The sequence below is a fragment of the Pollachius pollachius genome (genome assembly GCF_949987615.1).
Source record: "Pollachius pollachius genome assembly, chromosome: 19".
Taxonomy (NCBI): domain Eukaryota; kingdom Metazoa; phylum Chordata; class Actinopteri; order Gadiformes; family Gadidae; genus Pollachius; species Pollachius pollachius.
In genome coordinates this window covers 12,361,747-12,379,246 of record NC_136952.1, presented here as the reverse complement: position 1 = coordinate 12,379,246, position 17,500 = coordinate 12,361,747, and the positions used below count along the sequence as shown (strand labels likewise).

The following is a 17,500-nucleotide window of genomic DNA, read 5'->3' as shown; positions in this document are numbered from 1 at the left end:
GATGGTCACCCATATTTATTCAGGCCACGCAGCGAACGGCCAGAAAATAACATGTGTGTGAGTGTGTGTGTGCCTGAGTGTCTGCCTGTGTGTGTGCACACATCAGCTTAGGGTTACTGTGGAAGCACGCGTCCATTTGTGCCTGTGTCTGTGTGTTCAGGGTTGAAATTATATTTTGTGTTGTTTTGTGCGTGTATCTGCACATATTAATGTCTGGCGTGTGTGTGCGCGTGTGTGTGTGTGTGTGTCTTTGTGTGTGTGTATGTGTGTGTGTGTGTGTTTGTCTGTGTGTGTGCGTATGCAGGTGCGTGCGTGCGTGCAGGATTACTGAGTAAGTAAGTGCATCTAGGTATGTGTGTGTGCGAGTGCGTGTGCATGAGCACATGCATGCTCTTTGTTATCTGGAGGGCAAAAGCTGACTAATCAGTCAGACCACATCCTGTTGTTGAAGGAGAAAACAGCCAGTGGCTCCACAGCGACCATTAAGATGCTCGCCAGAGCAAAGACACCACTAGTCCAGATGTGTCATACAGGAGGACTTTAAGCTTAAATCTGTTTTGTAAGAACAACTGGTGAATGGGCAATGGTTACTACCTTACTCTCAATGTACCCATATGCATTGTCAGTTGCGTTTGCTTCTTGGGCTCTGCTATGCATCTGCATCAAGGGCGTGGCCACAGGGGTGGCTGGGGGGGGCAACATGCCCCCCCCAAAATGCGATTGGCCAACCGAGTGCAATCCCCACTAATTCTGGCATAGACAGGGAAAACGAGTTAATTAATTAAATGCACACTTCAATTGTTAAATTGTTGCTGTCATTCAAAGATCTTCTCCACAGATCCCTCACCTCTGCAAACATTGCACACAGGAATGAGGAGCTCCAGTTCTGGATCAGCTCAAGTCGGGTGACCCAGGCTGACGAGGGGGCCCTGGCAGCCAGCTGGCCCCAGAGAAGGTCCTTGGTCTCCTGGTCAAAGAACGGAAGGGGGTGCCAGCCAAGCTGGCTGTTGCCATCTCCCTCCTCCCTGACCGCCATGCCTAGGCAACTGTGTTTCCTGGAGCAATCAAAGTCAATCTGCCATCTGAGAGGTCCTTTAGGAACATGCCAAGGAGGGGGGTTGGGTGTAGAGTGGAAGAGAGAAGCAGACTGGATCAAACTCAGCGCCACAGAAGAGGAGCTGTACAGTTGGATTGTACAAAATAAAAAAGAAGCCATTGTCGCTAAACCTCAGCACACACTTCCAATGATTCTCTATGCTGATGACTGCACCGTTCTGCCACAGAAACTTGATAACACATATTACCAAGGAGGGGATGAGGATTCCACCAATGGGAATGTTGGCTACCACACGTCTCACGCCAGTGATGTCTGCTGTGGATTGGAGAACTTAAACTCGAAATGGTGCAGAGTTCTTTCATTGGACAGTCCTGATGAAGGACAGTGTGAGGAGAACTTGTCAGGGAACAGAAACACAGCGACAAGTCACACTCTTCAGAACCCTGTGGGAGACCAGAGGCCAGTGAGGCATGTGTCCTTCTGTGATGAGGTCATTGTCTATCTGTTTGATCAGGTAAGGACACTCATAGGCTTTAACATCTTGCAAGTTTGGTTTAAAAGGTTAATTCCCAATTGAGTCCTACCTCATGCCAAAAACATGATCCCTAATACAATCAAGCTCTTCGGTTGTCACTTTTAAATAAAATGCTTCATGTTTGGGTAAACATTAGCAAAACACTCATCATGTGACTTATTAAATCCAAAAAACATTTGTTTTATTCAAGACTATCCAAATACTATTGTTTAAGATGGAATCCTGTTATGCTAAGTACACTGAAATAAAGGCTTGTTCTGGCAGCTAGCTAGCTAGCTTACTATCTAACGCACACCCCTCCTCCATAGGAAAGCCCCACCAGGCCACAGCCAAGCCTGTCCTCAGTGTCCTACGATGAGTTCCCCTCCACACCAAGCAGCTATCCTAACAACCATCAGGACTTGGCCTTGGACCATGGTGATTTAAAATGAATTCCTTAAAAATAGCGCCAGCCCCATTTCACACTTAAAAGCCCAGTAACAAGATCAGGGCTGGAATCCACTAATTTAACTTGTTGTTTACCAAGCCTAGTAGTCAACATTGTTATCCTAAAGCATCTTCTTGTCAATAATTGCTTTTGTTTGTCTGTTGGCTTGAAGGCTTTGAATGGGAGGATGATTTTACCGCCCTGGACTGGGCGACTCCCACCAAGACAAACTGCCACCCGGGGAGGCAACACTCGGACCCCGGTCCACAGCGCTTCCACACACTCTCTCAGCAGCGGACCCCTTCGAGATACCAGCTCCCCAAGACCTGCCTGGTCCTCACCCACGTCCCCGAATCAGACCTGGAGGACCTGGGGCTGTAGTGTAGGGGGGCACACACACACACACACACACACACACACACACACACACACACACACACACACACACACACACACACACACACACACACACACACACACACACACACACACACAGGCCATGATGAGACGAGACACTCGGACAGGTAGACCTGATTGGACTGCTCTTTCTGAGGAGGCCCGTCAGGGACCTACATCTGCTGCCCCCACCTCTCCACGATCCTCCGCTGCATCCCCCCTTCCCCTCACCGTCACCATGGTTTGGAGTGACATCCGCACATGTTTTTCTCCCAGCCAGCCGCCCGACAGCCAGCCTTGGCATCATGGAAAAAATGACTAATCTCGCTCCCCCCTCTCTCTCACTCTCTCGCTCTCTCTCTCTCTCTCTCTCTTTCTCGCTTTTGGTATCTATCTCTCTCTCCATCACTCACTCTCCCCCTCTCTCCCTCTGTGGTCTCTCTCTCTCTCTCTCTCTCTCTCTCTCTCTCTCTCCTATCCTCTGCCCATCGCCCCTAGCTCCCATCCCTCCCCCCCTCCCTTCCTCCATCCTCCTCCCCCTTCATGTCTCTATCCCCCCCTCCCTTATTTTTTTGATGACTCAGGGTTTCTAACATCACCGGTCTCTCCTGGCCCTTTTCGAAATGGATACGCGCACACCTGCCGGTCATGACATGGCGAGGCAACCGTGACCGCAGTGCATGCTGGGTGACTGGCCATGCCATAACAGAATCTTGCATAATCATGTGGTACATGTTCCTAGTGACTGTGGATGCGTCCGGTAGGAGCCATCATTTAGCAAGTAATCGAGTTAAGACTGCGTCTTTAATGACGCAGGATGTCCAGTGTGTGTATGTATGTGTGTGTGTGTGTGTGTGTGTGTGTGTGTGTGTGTGTGTGTGTGTGTGTGTGTGTGTGTGTGTGTGTGTGTGTGTGTGTGTGTGTATCAAAGTCTAGATGCTCCTTGTTAAAAAAAAAGGACAAAACAGATGGCCGGACTGAAAGTTAATTCATCATGTTGGAGTGGGAGAAACAAGAAGGATGTGAAACTGAAGTCAATAAATAAACTTCATTCAAGGTTGAGTTGTGTGTAAGCAGCTGAGTCCAGTAACACAATTAAAGAAAAACATGCCGGAACACTCAATTAGTATAATTATATTGGTTGAAACATCTCACATGCTCTCCATTCTTTATAGCACAACAATCTTGATACATCATCCCTTTTTTAGAATTGGGGATAATAAAGTACATTTTAGCTTTTCTTATTTTACAGCCAAAAAAATGTCACGGTGGCTTTTGAGTTACATGCTTATTAGTATGGTCCTAATGTATATGGACTAGCTGGTGCCACACTGCACACTACAATGCTACTACTACCACGCTACCACATCCAGGGAGAGTCTTACTTAATTTTCTGCTTAAATAAAGCATGCATGGGCATGGCTGTGTGTTTACCTTACCTCGTCAGCTGTAAACGGCCTGGCCTTTATCATGGTATGTGAATAAACACACAGTTTGTGTTGGCCTCGGGCCGATTTAAGAAAGAATGTAATTAGCAACATATTTTGTTACCACACAAAGAGCAGAAGCAATGTGATTAGATACAATGTACTTCAGCAGGAAACCCAGCCAGTTATCCAAGTGAGAATAGTTAATAAGCACACACGCTCACACAAACACACACAAACACACATGCAGACACACACACAGGAAGAGGCATACACAAACAAACACACACACACACACACACACTGGCTGTTCAAGGACACTCACCATTGAGGTGTTTATGTTGTGTATTTTTGCTTTTGAGAGCTGGGAGCTGCACACCTGTAACTATTAGCTACAGTCACTTTGTGACTGTGTCACTTATTATGTTACTGTTCTTGTATAAACTATTGCAACTAAAACAGTTGCGTTTTAGTTACAATATAATGGTGCAACATCAGTGTGCATTGGCCAGTACTACGCTGAACATGATGTTCACCGGATGAGCCACCTTGTTAAATTGAAGTTCAGTGAAGAAATTGACAATAAACGGTTCGTCCAACACCTTAAACAACCCCAGTAGACAATACCAGAATTTCGACCCCCGGGGCTAAATGGTGGGGGGAAAGGTAAACAACTGAGGTACTCTCCCCACTCAGGGATACAAACACGCGTGGTTTTGTGGCTGTTTCCCCGTGACCCAATACTCAATATTGTAGGCTAGCCCAGGGATTTCTGAGCGACAGAACAGATTGTATCACTGACAACCTCAGTTACTGGTTCCATTATCATAGTTTACCACAACAACGAAACTGGACGCGAATTTAATTATTGTATATCGTAGGTAGCGCCAAAAGCAGTGTACATTATAAGGATTTAAATAAGTGTGTGTGTGTGTGTGTGTGTGTGTTTGTGTTTGTGTGTGTGTGTGTGCGTGCGTGTGTGCATTTGCGCGCGCGTGTTTGCGTGCGCGGGCACGCAAACTGTTTGTTACTGCTAAATGTATAAATAAGAACAAGATGCCAAACACTGAAACCGACAGCACAGACGAATATAATATTACCCTAGTACAATATCTTCAAGTACTTCAGAATTCAACAGTAAAGAGTTTCACGATCTATTTCTGAATGACCGTGTCAACCGAACGAGATATGCATGGTTGAGGTTGTAAAGCAGATTATCACTCTGTCTGCCTTGCAGTGACATTTTGGCTGACCACAATATTCGGTTGACAATGGTCCTATTTGCCTCGGTCACCCATTGGCTGAGGGAGTGCTACGTGTACAATAGTGAGCAGCAACAGGTACCTCTCTCACACGTGACAGTGATCTCTCATCCCTGAGAGTGGCACGGGCGTCGCGTGTCTATCCGCCAGAATAACGTTTGATATTTTTTGATCACCGGTCTCCTTGTGGTATAGTCATGGTTTGATTGATTGACGGCTAGATGGTGGACGTGCGTTGTTCTTGAAAACCAGGAGGTTGTTTGGGAGGAACTGTCAAGAGAGGTAAGACAATAAAACAGTTACTTTTCAATTCACCCATTTCGGGCTTTTTTCTTTTACATCTGATTTAAGACCCGTGAGTTTAACATAAGAGCTCTTAGTGTCAAAGCAGTTAAAAAGTAGTCAAATAAAATAAACTTGTTTTCAATATAAACGCAAATTTGTGTATATTGAAATCATGTTGCTCTCTTTATTTGTTTGCGCTAAGTCAGGGCTAGTTGTGAGCAAAACTATATTGGCCTTGTTAATCAAAGTGGCTCAGGCAAATTTTAAAAGTACAATGTATTTTTTACAACAATCATTCACTTAAACGTATACTAAAACCTTTCACCACCTGTCCTATTCTGGATTATTTGTTTACAACAGCCAGAATCAGAAATTCTGACACACCAGTCGTGTTGAAAAAGTGTTTAGTATGCAGAACAGCGCGTCTGCTTGCTTTAGAGTTTGTTTTGTGAGTGTAACCTTGAGGTGGGCACTTTTATCAGTGAGGGATAGATTACAGGCCAACATCATGGAGTTTTCACACCGCCCGGGCTGATTAGATACAGCAGACCCGGGGATACCTGGCTCTTGAAATTGGATGGTTTTGTGTACTCTTAAGTCGGCCTGCATAAGAGTATATAATTCTCCATCTCCCTCTGTTATTATCCACCCTTATAATGTTCTTCATTACTACTACTGATATGAGTCTTTGTTATACTTCAATAGAGGAGATCATGCTCTCATCCAGTACCATTCAATCCAACCCTTAAGGTCGGTGCCACTCCTCCCCACTGGGCGAGCTCATCACTGTCGCAGCGGACCAGGTCAGAGACAGGGGAATGAAGTCCAAAGGGAAGGCTGTGAAATCGTCCAGGAGGCCATGGGCCGATGCCAGCCCGGCCCCGGCGCTGGAGGACCCGGAGGACACAGAGGTGGAGGAGGAGGAGGCCGGCACGTCCAGCGAGCAGGAGGAGGGCGACTCCGAGGCCTCTGCGCCCGCCGGTGGCTCGTGGCGGGGCTCCCTGCGGAGCAAGGGCCGACGCAACGGGGCCGGCGGCAAGGGACGGGGGGGCGGCGGCGGGGGCAGGCGGCGGCGCCAGCGGGGGGCGCCCTCCGCCGAGCGCAACGTCCGCCGGCTGGAGAGCAACGAGCGGGAGCGGCAGCGCATGCACAAGCTGAACAACGCCTTCCAGGCGCTGCGTGAGTCCATCCCCCACATCAAGACGGAGAAGAAGCTGTCCAAGATCGAGACGCTGACGCTGGCCAAGAACTACATCAAGTCCCTGACCACCATCATCCTGGGGATGACCGGGGCCTGCCTGCCTGATGCACAGGCCCAGGCGGAGGAGGCCAAGCTCCTGCAGTGCTACCAGAGGCACCTGGAGGAGGAAGGGGAGGAGGGCCTCACCCAGTTCCTCACCCACACGCATAGCTTCAGCCAGGGCAGCTAACACAGAGCCAACGGTGCTAGCAGGGCTGGCCGAGGACCCGGGGGCCCCTGGGCAGTGGGAAGGCCATCCCTGCTTTGTTCAGAACCGCAGCCACAAAAGGGTCATGGGTTCTGAGCAAAACATTCGTATGTGACAGGGGATGCATCCAGTTATGATCCGAGCCCCTGGTGGATGAAAGAGGACATCCGTGAGGGCTTGTACGCCGATACTGTGAATATTAAACTGGGCGCTTTCGTTCTCAGGTGTCCTTGGGGAATGGGTGTTTTTTGGAGATAAAGGGTAGTCATTCCTTCAGATATACCTTGGGACATCAAACCTTCATTTCCCTCTATTTATTATACATTAGAGATGAATGCAAAGACAAGAGAAACTTTTACAGATATTCGTACCAGTTGTGTCTATTTTATTGTGCTGTGTGCCCAACGCATGGGACTGCTATGGTTCTGTTCATTGTTCTGTCTGCTTCTTATGTGTTGTGGTGGAAGCAGAGAGACTGAGAGACGGCTGCTGTTCAGCTCAGTGACTTTCTCTCGTGTTATCAGTAAGAAATACATGCCAATCGTAGCCTCAGGTGCCAACTGCCAGAGTCAACTGGGACAACAGGCAGTTCCCAGAGACAAATATTGCAATGTTTAAAGTAGGTTGAAAATCTAGTTTGAGAAATTTACATAAGAGAATTTGTTACTTTGAATTTAAATAACTTTGGCCAAAAGGTGTTTGGATTTAGTGGAGTTAAAGTTGTCTTTCTTCGAAAACATAGCAAGTCAATTTTGAGGTGCCAATTTTGAGTGGACATTTACTTCTGTGATGTTGAAATTTTATTTTCCCCCCCAAAAAATCTAAACCAATGAATTACAATGAAGTACCTTGAAAACAAAAGGATTTTGAGAATGTTTTTTTTATCAATAAACACGTTTATTTATTGACAAAGAGCTAGTTATTCACCATGCACAGCAGAGAAATGGAGAATGCACTTGCCAAAGAGTAGCATGTCGTTTCAGCTGAGCTATCCTTTAACAGACAATGTACTGTAGTTACCTTATCAACGACACGCTTATCATGTCTGGCCATATTGTCCTAATTTATTCACAGATAGCCTATTTTCTTTACATAAACTAACGCTTTTAGTGATACAAGTGGTTGTAATGTCTGTCTAAAAGTGATTTTTGAATATTCCTCTCATTTTCTTACTCCTGATAAATACACATAATTCCATCGGGACGTACCAGCATGACATTATGACATGATAATCAACACCAATATTATACAGATAAGGGAAAAAGACTTGCGTCCTACTCAGTCATTCCACTCTTGCTTTTATTTTTTATTTTTCTTAAAGCAAGCGTGGAATACAGTTTTTCTTTCATGCACTACATCACTAGTTTTGTCCTGAGAAAAGGGATGTACGACGAGATCAACACTCCCGCCTTAAGAGATAAAACAACTATCCACCCCCTGTGATCCCTCCCACCCCAGGCAGAAGGGTCCATTGTATCTCATTGATGGAGGACGACTGCACATTTCCTGACACATTTGAACTGAAATGTGACCAATAGGTGATCTGCAGCAGGTAGGTGGTCAGGGGAAACACAGCATACAAGCTTTGTCGAACATGAGGTCAGGGGACCCTAGAAATGTAGCATTATCTCATCCATTCAGTGGGGTTAACCAGCATTGTTGTGAACTAAAGCATCTTCTTCAGTGTGTGTAATATAACAGCTGCTATTACGGGCAGTTTAGACGCCAAAATCCCTATTAAAGTAAACTGTTCACATCTACATTCAAGCTTCCGCTCCATTAAACTTTCCCCTATTCCCTAGGCAGCCTCGTTCTCAATAACCACAAACACATAAATAAACGTATCAAATAGACATTAAGACAGGTTAGTTCGACAACAATGCAACTTTTGGCTTATGATAGTGGTCAAAATGTCCTAAGAAAGATTTACAACTAAAATAAAAAAAATACCAATAATAAGAACTTGGAATATAAGCGGGTTACAGCCACTTAATAACGGAGAATCATTCCAGCACATAATTAATTATATTATAATTAACAGTTAAATCCCAAATGTATAAAGTACATTGCATCTTCGCTGACCATGTAGGTCATTCCCTCTCTCTTTCAACCATCTTTCTTCAACCATGAGATTTGAAGTAGTAGCTTAAACAGTTTGGAGTTGGGGAAGGAACAGCTGAGCATAATAAACTACAGCCAAATATTTGCACTGTGGAATGTTTTAAAGCATAACCCTACGTTGTTAAACAACATACATGGAGAGGGGGTATTGGCTGCGCTCCTGTCTGGTGTCTCGCATCCACTGCCTGGTTAGCATCCCCCAGCGCTGCCATTGGCTCCCTCTGGGTTGTGGGCGGGCTGTGGAACGCCACGAGCGGGCAGTGATCGGCCTGTTAGAGAGGGTAGGCAGATCCGCGGCGGATCCATGGAGTTCCCTCTGATGGAGACGTGGTCCCAACCACCCTAAACAAAATGGAGGGTCGGCGTTCAATGAACAAAACAGCTTCGGGAACACGGACACACATTGACAAGACTCTGGTGTAAGAACAGAGGTAAACAGTGGAGCTAGGATGAATGGCCAGCGCCCTCACCCCTATGCCGTAGTCCCAAGACTGTCCTTTGGGGTCCAGGGGTTGGACTCCCAGCCGATGACACACCGTCCCACAGCTCAGACTATGGCTGCCCTGCACCTTGTCGGCTATGATCCACACCTACGCAGAGAACACGCACAACCGCAGCACACGACCACAACATACGGTCACCAAACACAACCACAGCACAGGCACAACATACCCCGTTACACAGAAGCAGAGGGGGTCTACGTTGGTGTGAACGGTGCCTGGGTCGCTGGTACCTGATCCAGAGGGCCGACGGAGACCTTGCGGACGTTGTCAGAGATGTGCTCCCAGGAGGATCCCTGGGGGTAGCTGGGAGTCACGTCCTTACGGTACCACAGGTTACCTGGACGGCAGCGCGACGTGGACAGTGACAAAATAGAAATATGAACATTATCAGGGTCGTGGATTTACTTTGGTCATTTGGCAGACTCATTATTCAATTTGACTTTCAAGGGAGGCTGAGAAAACAGAATAAATCTAACATTTAAAAAAACGATTATGATATAGGCACACCCACACACAGACACACATACATAATAGTCATTAGTCATTAGAGGAAGTTTAAATGCCACCATTTTACCGTTTTCATCCACAGCGCAGATGGACGTCCTTCCTACTGAGACCTGCTTCAACTTCTGTTTTGGCGGCGAAGGGATGTGGTACCAGCACTCTCCTGCAGGGGGTGACAAACCGAGCACACTATTATCTTCCTCAGAACACAGCACATTCATCACTGTACCACAAAACAAACAACAAATCTACATGCAGTCAGCCGACCCAACTTTGCGTGTACATTTTGGGCCAACCTGTAAACAAACGACGTGCGCCCCTACCCCCCCACCCCACCACCACCACCACCTCGACTCACCTGCAGGATTGCAGGTGGATACAGAACCCCTGAAGAAGGCGGAGCCGTCCCTGGCGATGGCCCACACCTGGCTGGCCCCTCCGATGGAGACTGACTTGAAGGCCTGGTCCGTTCCCACGTGTAGCCATGACGACCCCTGGGAGAAGAGCACATGGCGGGTGGATCAAGAAACTAAGAGGTACTCTACCCACCTGTCTCTAGGGGGGCCGTCTGTTAATTCATTTAGTGAATACAGATTCATGCCATTAAATGAGCATGGGTCAAGCTTCCTGCTTTAGGATGTCCAAAGCAAGATGGTGGACATAGGGGATCGAACCGTTTCTTTCAGCTTGGAGTTTCCATTTAACACCAAATATGTACACAAAAAATATTATTATATTGAATATTCTTTGGGGGAAAATCCTAGGAGGTACAGTTTTATGTCAAGCGTCACAAGCCACATTTTGAACATATATCAGAGAAAGTGTGTGTGCACATGTGTGTTTACATCTGTGTGTGTGTGTGTGTGTGTGTGTGTGTGTGTGTGTGTGTGTGTGTGTGTGTGTGTGTGTGTGTGTTCCACTCACGGCAGGTGTCAGCGTGGTGACCCCAAGTCGACACAACACGTCTCCCTTGTTGCTGATGGCCCACAAGGGCACCACCTCCACGCTGCTCTGAGCAGCACAAGGGAGGATGCTCACGTCACTCAAAGCAATGGGCGGGACTTCCTGCCATGGCCCTGTGGTGGTGAGTTTACACTTCCTGTCGAAATCAATTACACCAAATAAATGTCAGTGGCTTCCCGTTTACTCTAGGAATTAGCTCAATAAACTAATGTCAGACTATTGTTATAACACTATCCTAAGAATTAATATAGTTGTCCACTTTTTTTGGTGTGTATTGTTAGTGATAATTGAACAAAAAACAATTAACATACAATCATTTAACAATCAAGATAAAGAAAAGGAAACATTCAGTATTTATTAAGTGTTTTCAATCTAAATGAAATTACTGTTTGTTCATTATGTTTAATTGACTGATCACTGACAGGTCAATAAAAAAATGGTTCCTCTTGTAAAGTATATAAACCTTTTCAAAATCGTAATTATAAAATTCTATATATTTTTCCATTCAGTTTGTGTTGCAAAAGTGGGAGTGGTCTGCCATAAAGAGAGTGCTTATTACTAATCGTATTACATCAATGTGGAGGCCAGTGGAGCACTCTAAACAATACCTGGCCCATCGCCTCCTACGCACAAAGTCCTTCAAGGTCTTATAGCCGTGGTAGGATCTGCAGGGAGAGGAGAGTAGCAGGCTGTGATCTCAGCAGTTCACTTCAAGCTTGTTTGACGTCAACAGAGAGAGGAGGAGGAGCATAACGGTGACTCTTACGCAGGGAAATCTGCAGCGTACTGCCATCCCTCTCGGTCTGTCCCTTCAGAGACACCGTAGTCCACCGCCCATTCAGACACCTGCAAATAGAAAATACAGGATACTAACTTCCTAAGGGTTTGACTTTATTTCTGCTATGATTCTATATGATGCTTGGGACCATTACTAATCTGTCAAGAGCAAGGTAGTGTGGAATAGCAACAGAAATTGTCATAGATAATAGAAATAAGCAGAAACAATTATTACAACTAAAAATAACTTTAAATATCTGGTCAATTTTCACTTCAACGTCCAATTTGAAGTGCGGGTGAGTGAGTGACTCACCCATGTCCAGTGCGGGGAGGGGGTTGTGGTATGTGTCTTGGTGCACTCATGCAGACCAGAAGCATCGCTCCACATGTATCGGTCCGTTGGAAGACCTCTGAGGACACAGAAACACAAAGTATTTACAACAAAGCCCCAGAGAGAGACACATGGAACTTATATAAAATGCAACTGTGACAAATTATATTTGTTTGGTCCATTTGGTACAGACTCTTGGGGCATGAGACATGTGTACCGTTTTGTAAGTTGATTTGTAAGTTGAACACTCAAACTTAAAAATGCAGAATTGTTTATGAAGTACTGTGGAAACAGGATAATGGAGGATCCTCAGCCAAATATCAAGTATACAGAGCCGCCTTCTGCCCCCTGCTGGTCACAAACCAGCTAGTGCTTCTTTATTACATGCGGTGACCGACCCCACAATAGTAGTGCTCGTTGTGAGTCAGTATATGAGGCCCACGTCATACCCCGGCATGGTAGGTGAAATAACACAGTAGAGGTACATTACCCTGGTAAACGTGCATCACCCGGTTACCTGTTGGTGTAGCCTGAAACCGGGTTCCACCGCTGGTTCTCATAGATGTAGACGCTCTTGACGTCCGTTTGGGTGTAGATGTTGTCCGTGCTGCTGGCCAGGCCCTGGAAGATGCCACCTCCGTAGCCGCCGGTGTGCACCCAGGCGGTGTGGTCGTAGCCGATACCCCACACCACCCCTACGCTGTTGCCCTCCACCAGGCGAAGGTGCCCCCCCACCTGCCGCCAGAACCTGACCAACAGAAACATGGAAGGAAAGGTTTTTGGTTGATTTTCAACAAAACACTGAAGGTCTCAGACCAGAACATAACTAGCAATAAAAAGTTTGTCAGTGTAGGCTTCCAAGTGCAGTAGTCTTTCAAAACGTTCCTACGAACTACAACATACTCATCGTAACAATCAACTAGACATCACATTTCACAAAAACTTCCAATGGTAAGAAATGTGCAACAATCGATCACAGTTGATGGTTAACGGTTCTGTCCTAAGAGAGAAAGGGTGAGTACCCTGATCATGTGAACAACACCATTTAATCAGGTTTGGCTCCCTCGGGATAAGAGTTGATGAGTGTTCTCACATTTGTTCGCAGGGGGTGGGGTAGGGCAATGCCTCCAGGGCGGGGCTAGGCTCGCTGACGAAGATGTCCCCCCTGCAGGTGACCGACCAGATGGCCTGTTTGGAGGGGGGACCCTGGATCCCCCTGGAGTCACAGCAAGACACGCTCAACAAAGCCAGCTGGACGGGGCAGGGGAGAGATGGAGGGTGAGGGAGGGAGTTATTAGCAGGAGAGGAGTGTTATGGAAGAATGTATATGTTGGTTAGTTTTAATACTTTAAGCTTTTTTTTCTTCAGGTTGTGCTATCTGGCCACCCCGTCTGTTAACTGGTGCTATCTAGTTCCCCTTTGTTAACTTTGTCCTTGGGATGAACCAATCACAAGGACCCCTTTATCTATACCAGAAAAACTAAAGTCTCATCGGTCCGAGGCACAATATCTCAGAAAGAAATTGCCACGACAGGGGTGAAAGTGGCATAAGAATGGGTCAGACAGGATTTGAGAGGTTCTAAAAAGCCTCAGACTTCAAGGAAACACAACAATTCAATTTTCGACCCACTTCCTCAAATAGCATTCTGGTTTTTGCAACAATAAACACAGTTGCTCACTTCACACTAAACAAGGTTCTAAAATTGCAGAGAGAAAGCTTTATTCACTTAAAATGAGAATTTGTTTTTATAGATATCCATTGTTTGTTTCTTTAATATAATACACATAACTTAAATGTGCTGACATAAGTACTCTCCTTCAGCTAAGGTTACTATGATGCAAAGGTTTAGTCTCTCTCACTTGGGAGTGGCAGTGTTGGATTTCTTTTAATCTGCTCGTCTTATGTGTGATCCACACCCAAAAAACCGGCTTATCATTTACTATTTGGATCATTTGGACCTCACCCAGTCGTGCATCTCTAGCTCTGTGGAGGCGGCCAACCGGATGGGCCACCTCTGCTTGGTCCTTTCCGCTGTGTAGATGGCGAACGTGTGTTTAGCGTCATTCAGCACCGGCACCAAGATGGTCACCTCATTGACAAAGGCATGCAGGTACTGGGCGGAAGGAGAGGAGAGGGAGTGCACAAGGTGGAGCAACGGTTAATGTGATGTATCATAATTATTGACAGCCTGAAGGGTGTTGGCAGAAGTGTTCATCTCTATGGACACGCACACACACAGAAACTGAAACACAGTGTCAAACAAACATAGGTGACTCACAGGGTGCCCTAAAAAGCTAAATCCAACACAAACAGGATGGTATACGACTACACAAACCTCCTGCTGCTCTGCGGATTAACAAGTTACACACACAAACACCTGCACCAACCACACATACACTACGCTCTGTCTCTCTCTCTCACCTTCTTCTCCTCATTGAAGTTGTAGTAGAGGAAGAGGATGCCGTCCTTGTTGCCGTCCGGGCCGGAGAACTGCTCCAGGGCGAAGCGCACATCCACCCACTTGTGGGGCTTCCAGTCCCTCCACCACTGCATGGTGCCCTTCTTCACCCACACCGACTGCCCAGGAGGGGGGAGGAGAGAGGGGATGAGGAGAGGGAGCAGAGAAGGAACAGAGGAGAGCAGAGAGGGAGTGGAAGAGAAGAGATGAGGAGAGGAGAGAGGAGAGAGGGGATGAGGAGAGGGAGCAGAGAAGGAACAGAGGAGAGCAGAGAGGGAGTGGAAGAGAAGAGATGAGGAGAGGAGAGAGGAGAGAGGGGATGAGGAGAGGGAGCAGAGAAGGAACAGAGGAGAGCAGAGAGGGAGTGGAAGAGAAGAGATGAGGAGAGGAGAGAGGAGAGAGGGGATGAGGAGAGGGAGCAGAGAAGGAACAGAGGAGAGCAGAGAGGGAGTGGAAGAGAAGAGATGAGGAGAGGAGAGAGGAGAGAGGGGATGAGGAGAGGGAGCAGAGAAGGAACAGAGGAGAGCAGAGAGGGAGTGGAAGAGAAGAGATGAGGAGAGGAGAGAGGAGAGAGGGGATGAGGAGAGGGAGCAGAGAAGGAACAGAGGAGAGCAGAGAGGGAGTGGAAGAGAAGAGATGAGGAGAGGAGAGAGGAGAGAGGGGATGAGGAGAGGGAGCAGAGAAGGAACAGAGGAGAGCAGAGAGGGAGTGGAAGAGAAGAGATGAGGAGAGGAGAGAGGAAAGAGGGGATGAGGACAGGGAGCAGAGAAGGAACAGGAGAGCAGAGAGGGAGTGGAAGAGAAGAGATGAGGAGAGGAGAGAGGGAAGAGGGGATGAGGAGAGGGAGCAGAGAAGGAACAGGAGAGCAGAGAGGGAGTGGAAGAGAAGAGATGAGGAGAGGAGAGGGGATGAGGAGAGAGGAGATGAGGAGAGGAGAGAGGAGATGAGGGGAGGGAGGAGAGAATAGAGGGAGGAGAAGAGAAGAGAGTGGAGGAAAGGAGAGTAGAGGAGAGGCAAGCAAAGAAAGACATTTTGATATAAAAAATACAAATGCATAAACAGAAGCGTGCAAACATGACTTGAGAAACAGATGGTAGCGACGATGAATGGCATGGTGACTGTCCAGAATGACAGTGGCCCTGTACCTGCTCCACAGCCTGCTCATAGTGTTTGAAGTTCTCCATCTCTCTCTTGGACCTCTGGCCCAGCTGCTCCAGGATCTGCTGGTGCCAGGCCGCCGTCTGGCCCGGGCTGATGGACAGGCTCATGCTCTGGACCGACTGGACCAACGCTGTCCACGGCGATGACAAAACATGCTGAGTTTAGTTAGCAGACGCTTTTATACAGAGCATACTCACGTTGATTCTAGTATTAGATACATGTCCCGAATGGGCAAGGCCAGGAATTAGGCCAGCCTGTTCTAGGAGGCCTACAGGTCGACTGCGCACACTGGGGTTCAAACCAAGAGAGTCTGACCAGCGCTCAACACTAGCATACCTGCCTGCACTGTTCACAGTTCAACCGACACTGTTAAAGGCTTCCACACTTCAGATCAAGGGCCCTCTCTCCACGTCGGATCAACAGACAGACGGACGGACGCGGAGACAGAGACAACGGACGGGGACACGGACAGACAGAACGGGACAGAGTCCAACCCACCCCCAGTGAGCCCGGGGCCGCTGAACCAGTTGAGCTGAGAGTGGGCGTCCACGGCGCAGCCCCCGCCGCTGACCCAGGCCCACATGGGGGGGCCGTCCTCCCCGTAGGGCTCCTCCTCCAGGGCAAGAGAGTACGTCACCACGGACGACAGGCTGCAGGTGTCTGCGCGGTCCGGCCCCGCCCACCCGGGGGCCCCCTCCGCCACGGGGTCCGGCTGGCTCTGGGTCTCCTCCAGGTCCACGTTGCTCCAGAGCGGGCCCCTGGACTGGCTGGAGGAGAGGGCCGGCGCCGGTGCAGAGGAGGTGGTGGGGGGCGGCCCCGGCTGGCCGTCCCCCTCCCCGTGGAGGGGCTCCTCCTCCTGGGCGGGGAGCCCGGCGGCTGAGGGCCCCCCGGCCCCGGGCCGGTCGGAGAGGAGCTCGGAGATGAAGCTGTCGCTGGTCACCTTGGGGACGCTGCAGAGTTTCGGGGGGGCGTCGTCACCGAGGTAGGCCAAAGGGGGCAGGAGGGCGTTGTCAAGGGCGGGGTCAGGGGCGTGGCCGGGGTCCCCCACGTGAGCGTCTGAGGTTGCCGGGATGGGGGATCCCCCCGTGGCCGCTCGCTCCCGCTCGATGTCAGAGTCCGCGTCGCTGGCCGCCGATTGGCCGCGCACCTCGCCGGTGAAGAAACAGCCGGCGCTACGACGCGATAAGAATAGAATACAGGAACTGAGAAATCAGGAGACAGTTGGGGTGTTTTGATTTCACAATGGATTTCAATAAAGTGTAGTGAAGTGTACATAGTGTACAATCAGCCGTTGAGGCTGATTGTACACTATGTACACTTCACTACACTTTATTGAAATCCATTGTGAAATCAAAAGCCTCAACGGCTGATTCTACTACCTCTGGACAAAAGACGTTATCACTAGGCTTGCCTTGGAGTGTAAACACAAGGGCGCGCGTGTGTGTGTGTGTGTGTGTTGGTGCGCGTATGTATGTATGCTGCAATACATTCAATAGGCCCCCTATACAACACTAAAATGTAAAGACTTTAGAGTCAACGTTTATGGATTGATAGGGTGTGTGTGTGTGTGTCTGTGTGTCTGTGCGTGTGTGTTACCTGTGGAGGCTGCTAGTGCTGGCGCTGGAGTGCGAGCGCTCGCTGTCTCTGGGCGCGCTCAGAGCTCGCCACGCCTTCCCGCTCAGCTCGCTGGCGGTCACGCCCTGCCGCTGGTACAGGCCCCGCTCGCCGCTGCCCAGCGCCCACACCTGGGGTCCAGAACCAGGGTTAGACAGTCATCACTCAACCCAGCGGCTCAGGCTACAGCAACGGGTCGCAAGATCCCTCCTCTGGAAGACCTCTTCACA

At 48.4% G+C, this 17,500-nt stretch overlaps 3 protein-coding genes across 3 annotated transcripts in view; 2 read left to right on the top strand and 1 right to left on the bottom strand.

Moving 5' to 3' along the window:
* Positions 1-3,112, top strand: part of LOC307090113 (uncharacterized protein) — a 4,875-nt gene extending 1,763 nt beyond the window's left edge. The window contains exons 3-5 of the mRNA XM_079756656.1: positions 869-1,571; positions 1,901-2,009; positions 2,192-3,112. Of these exons, the coding sequence (XP_079612782.1) occupies positions 869-1,571; positions 1,901-2,009; positions 2,192-2,400 (1,021 nt within the window). The 3' untranslated portion in view covers positions 2,401-3,112. The remainder of the gene's footprint in view (positions 1-868; positions 1,572-1,900; positions 2,010-2,191) is intronic.
* Positions 3,113-6,207: 3,095 nt separating this feature from the next.
* Positions 6,208-6,819, top strand: bhlha15 (basic helix-loop-helix family, member a15; the record flags this gene model as incomplete). Its single annotated transcript, XM_079756412.1, has 1 exon — positions 6,208-6,819. One exon carries the CDS (start codon positions 6,208-6,210, stop codon positions 6,817-6,819), a length of 612 nt encoding a protein of 203 aa, XP_079612538.1.
* Positions 6,820-7,773: 954 nt separating this feature from the next.
* The window catches only part of tecpr1a (tectonin beta-propeller repeat containing 1a), a 16,146-nt gene continuing 6,419 nt past the window's right edge, over positions 7,774-17,500 (bottom strand). The window contains exons 9-24 of the mRNA XM_079757516.1: positions 17,253-17,401; positions 16,155-16,828; positions 15,641-15,786; positions 14,459-14,614; positions 14,001-14,150; positions 13,130-13,287; positions 12,554-12,784; positions 12,019-12,115; positions 11,695-11,774; positions 11,537-11,593; positions 10,890-11,064; positions 10,324-10,459; positions 10,036-10,128; positions 9,692-9,798; positions 9,429-9,548; positions 7,774-9,300 (exon numbers count right to left, since the gene is read on the bottom strand). Of these exons, the coding sequence (XP_079613642.1) occupies positions 9,148-9,300; positions 9,429-9,548; positions 9,692-9,798; positions 10,036-10,128; positions 10,324-10,459; positions 10,890-11,064; positions 11,537-11,593; positions 11,695-11,774; positions 12,019-12,115; positions 12,554-12,784; positions 13,130-13,287; positions 14,001-14,150; positions 14,459-14,614; positions 15,641-15,786; positions 16,155-16,828; positions 17,253-17,401 (2,682 nt within the window). The 3' untranslated portion in view covers positions 7,774-9,147. The remainder of the gene's footprint in view (positions 9,301-9,428; positions 9,549-9,691; positions 9,799-10,035; positions 10,129-10,323; positions 10,460-10,889; positions 11,065-11,536; positions 11,594-11,694; positions 11,775-12,018; positions 12,116-12,553; positions 12,785-13,129; positions 13,288-14,000; positions 14,151-14,458; positions 14,615-15,640; positions 15,787-16,154; positions 16,829-17,252; positions 17,402-17,500) is intronic.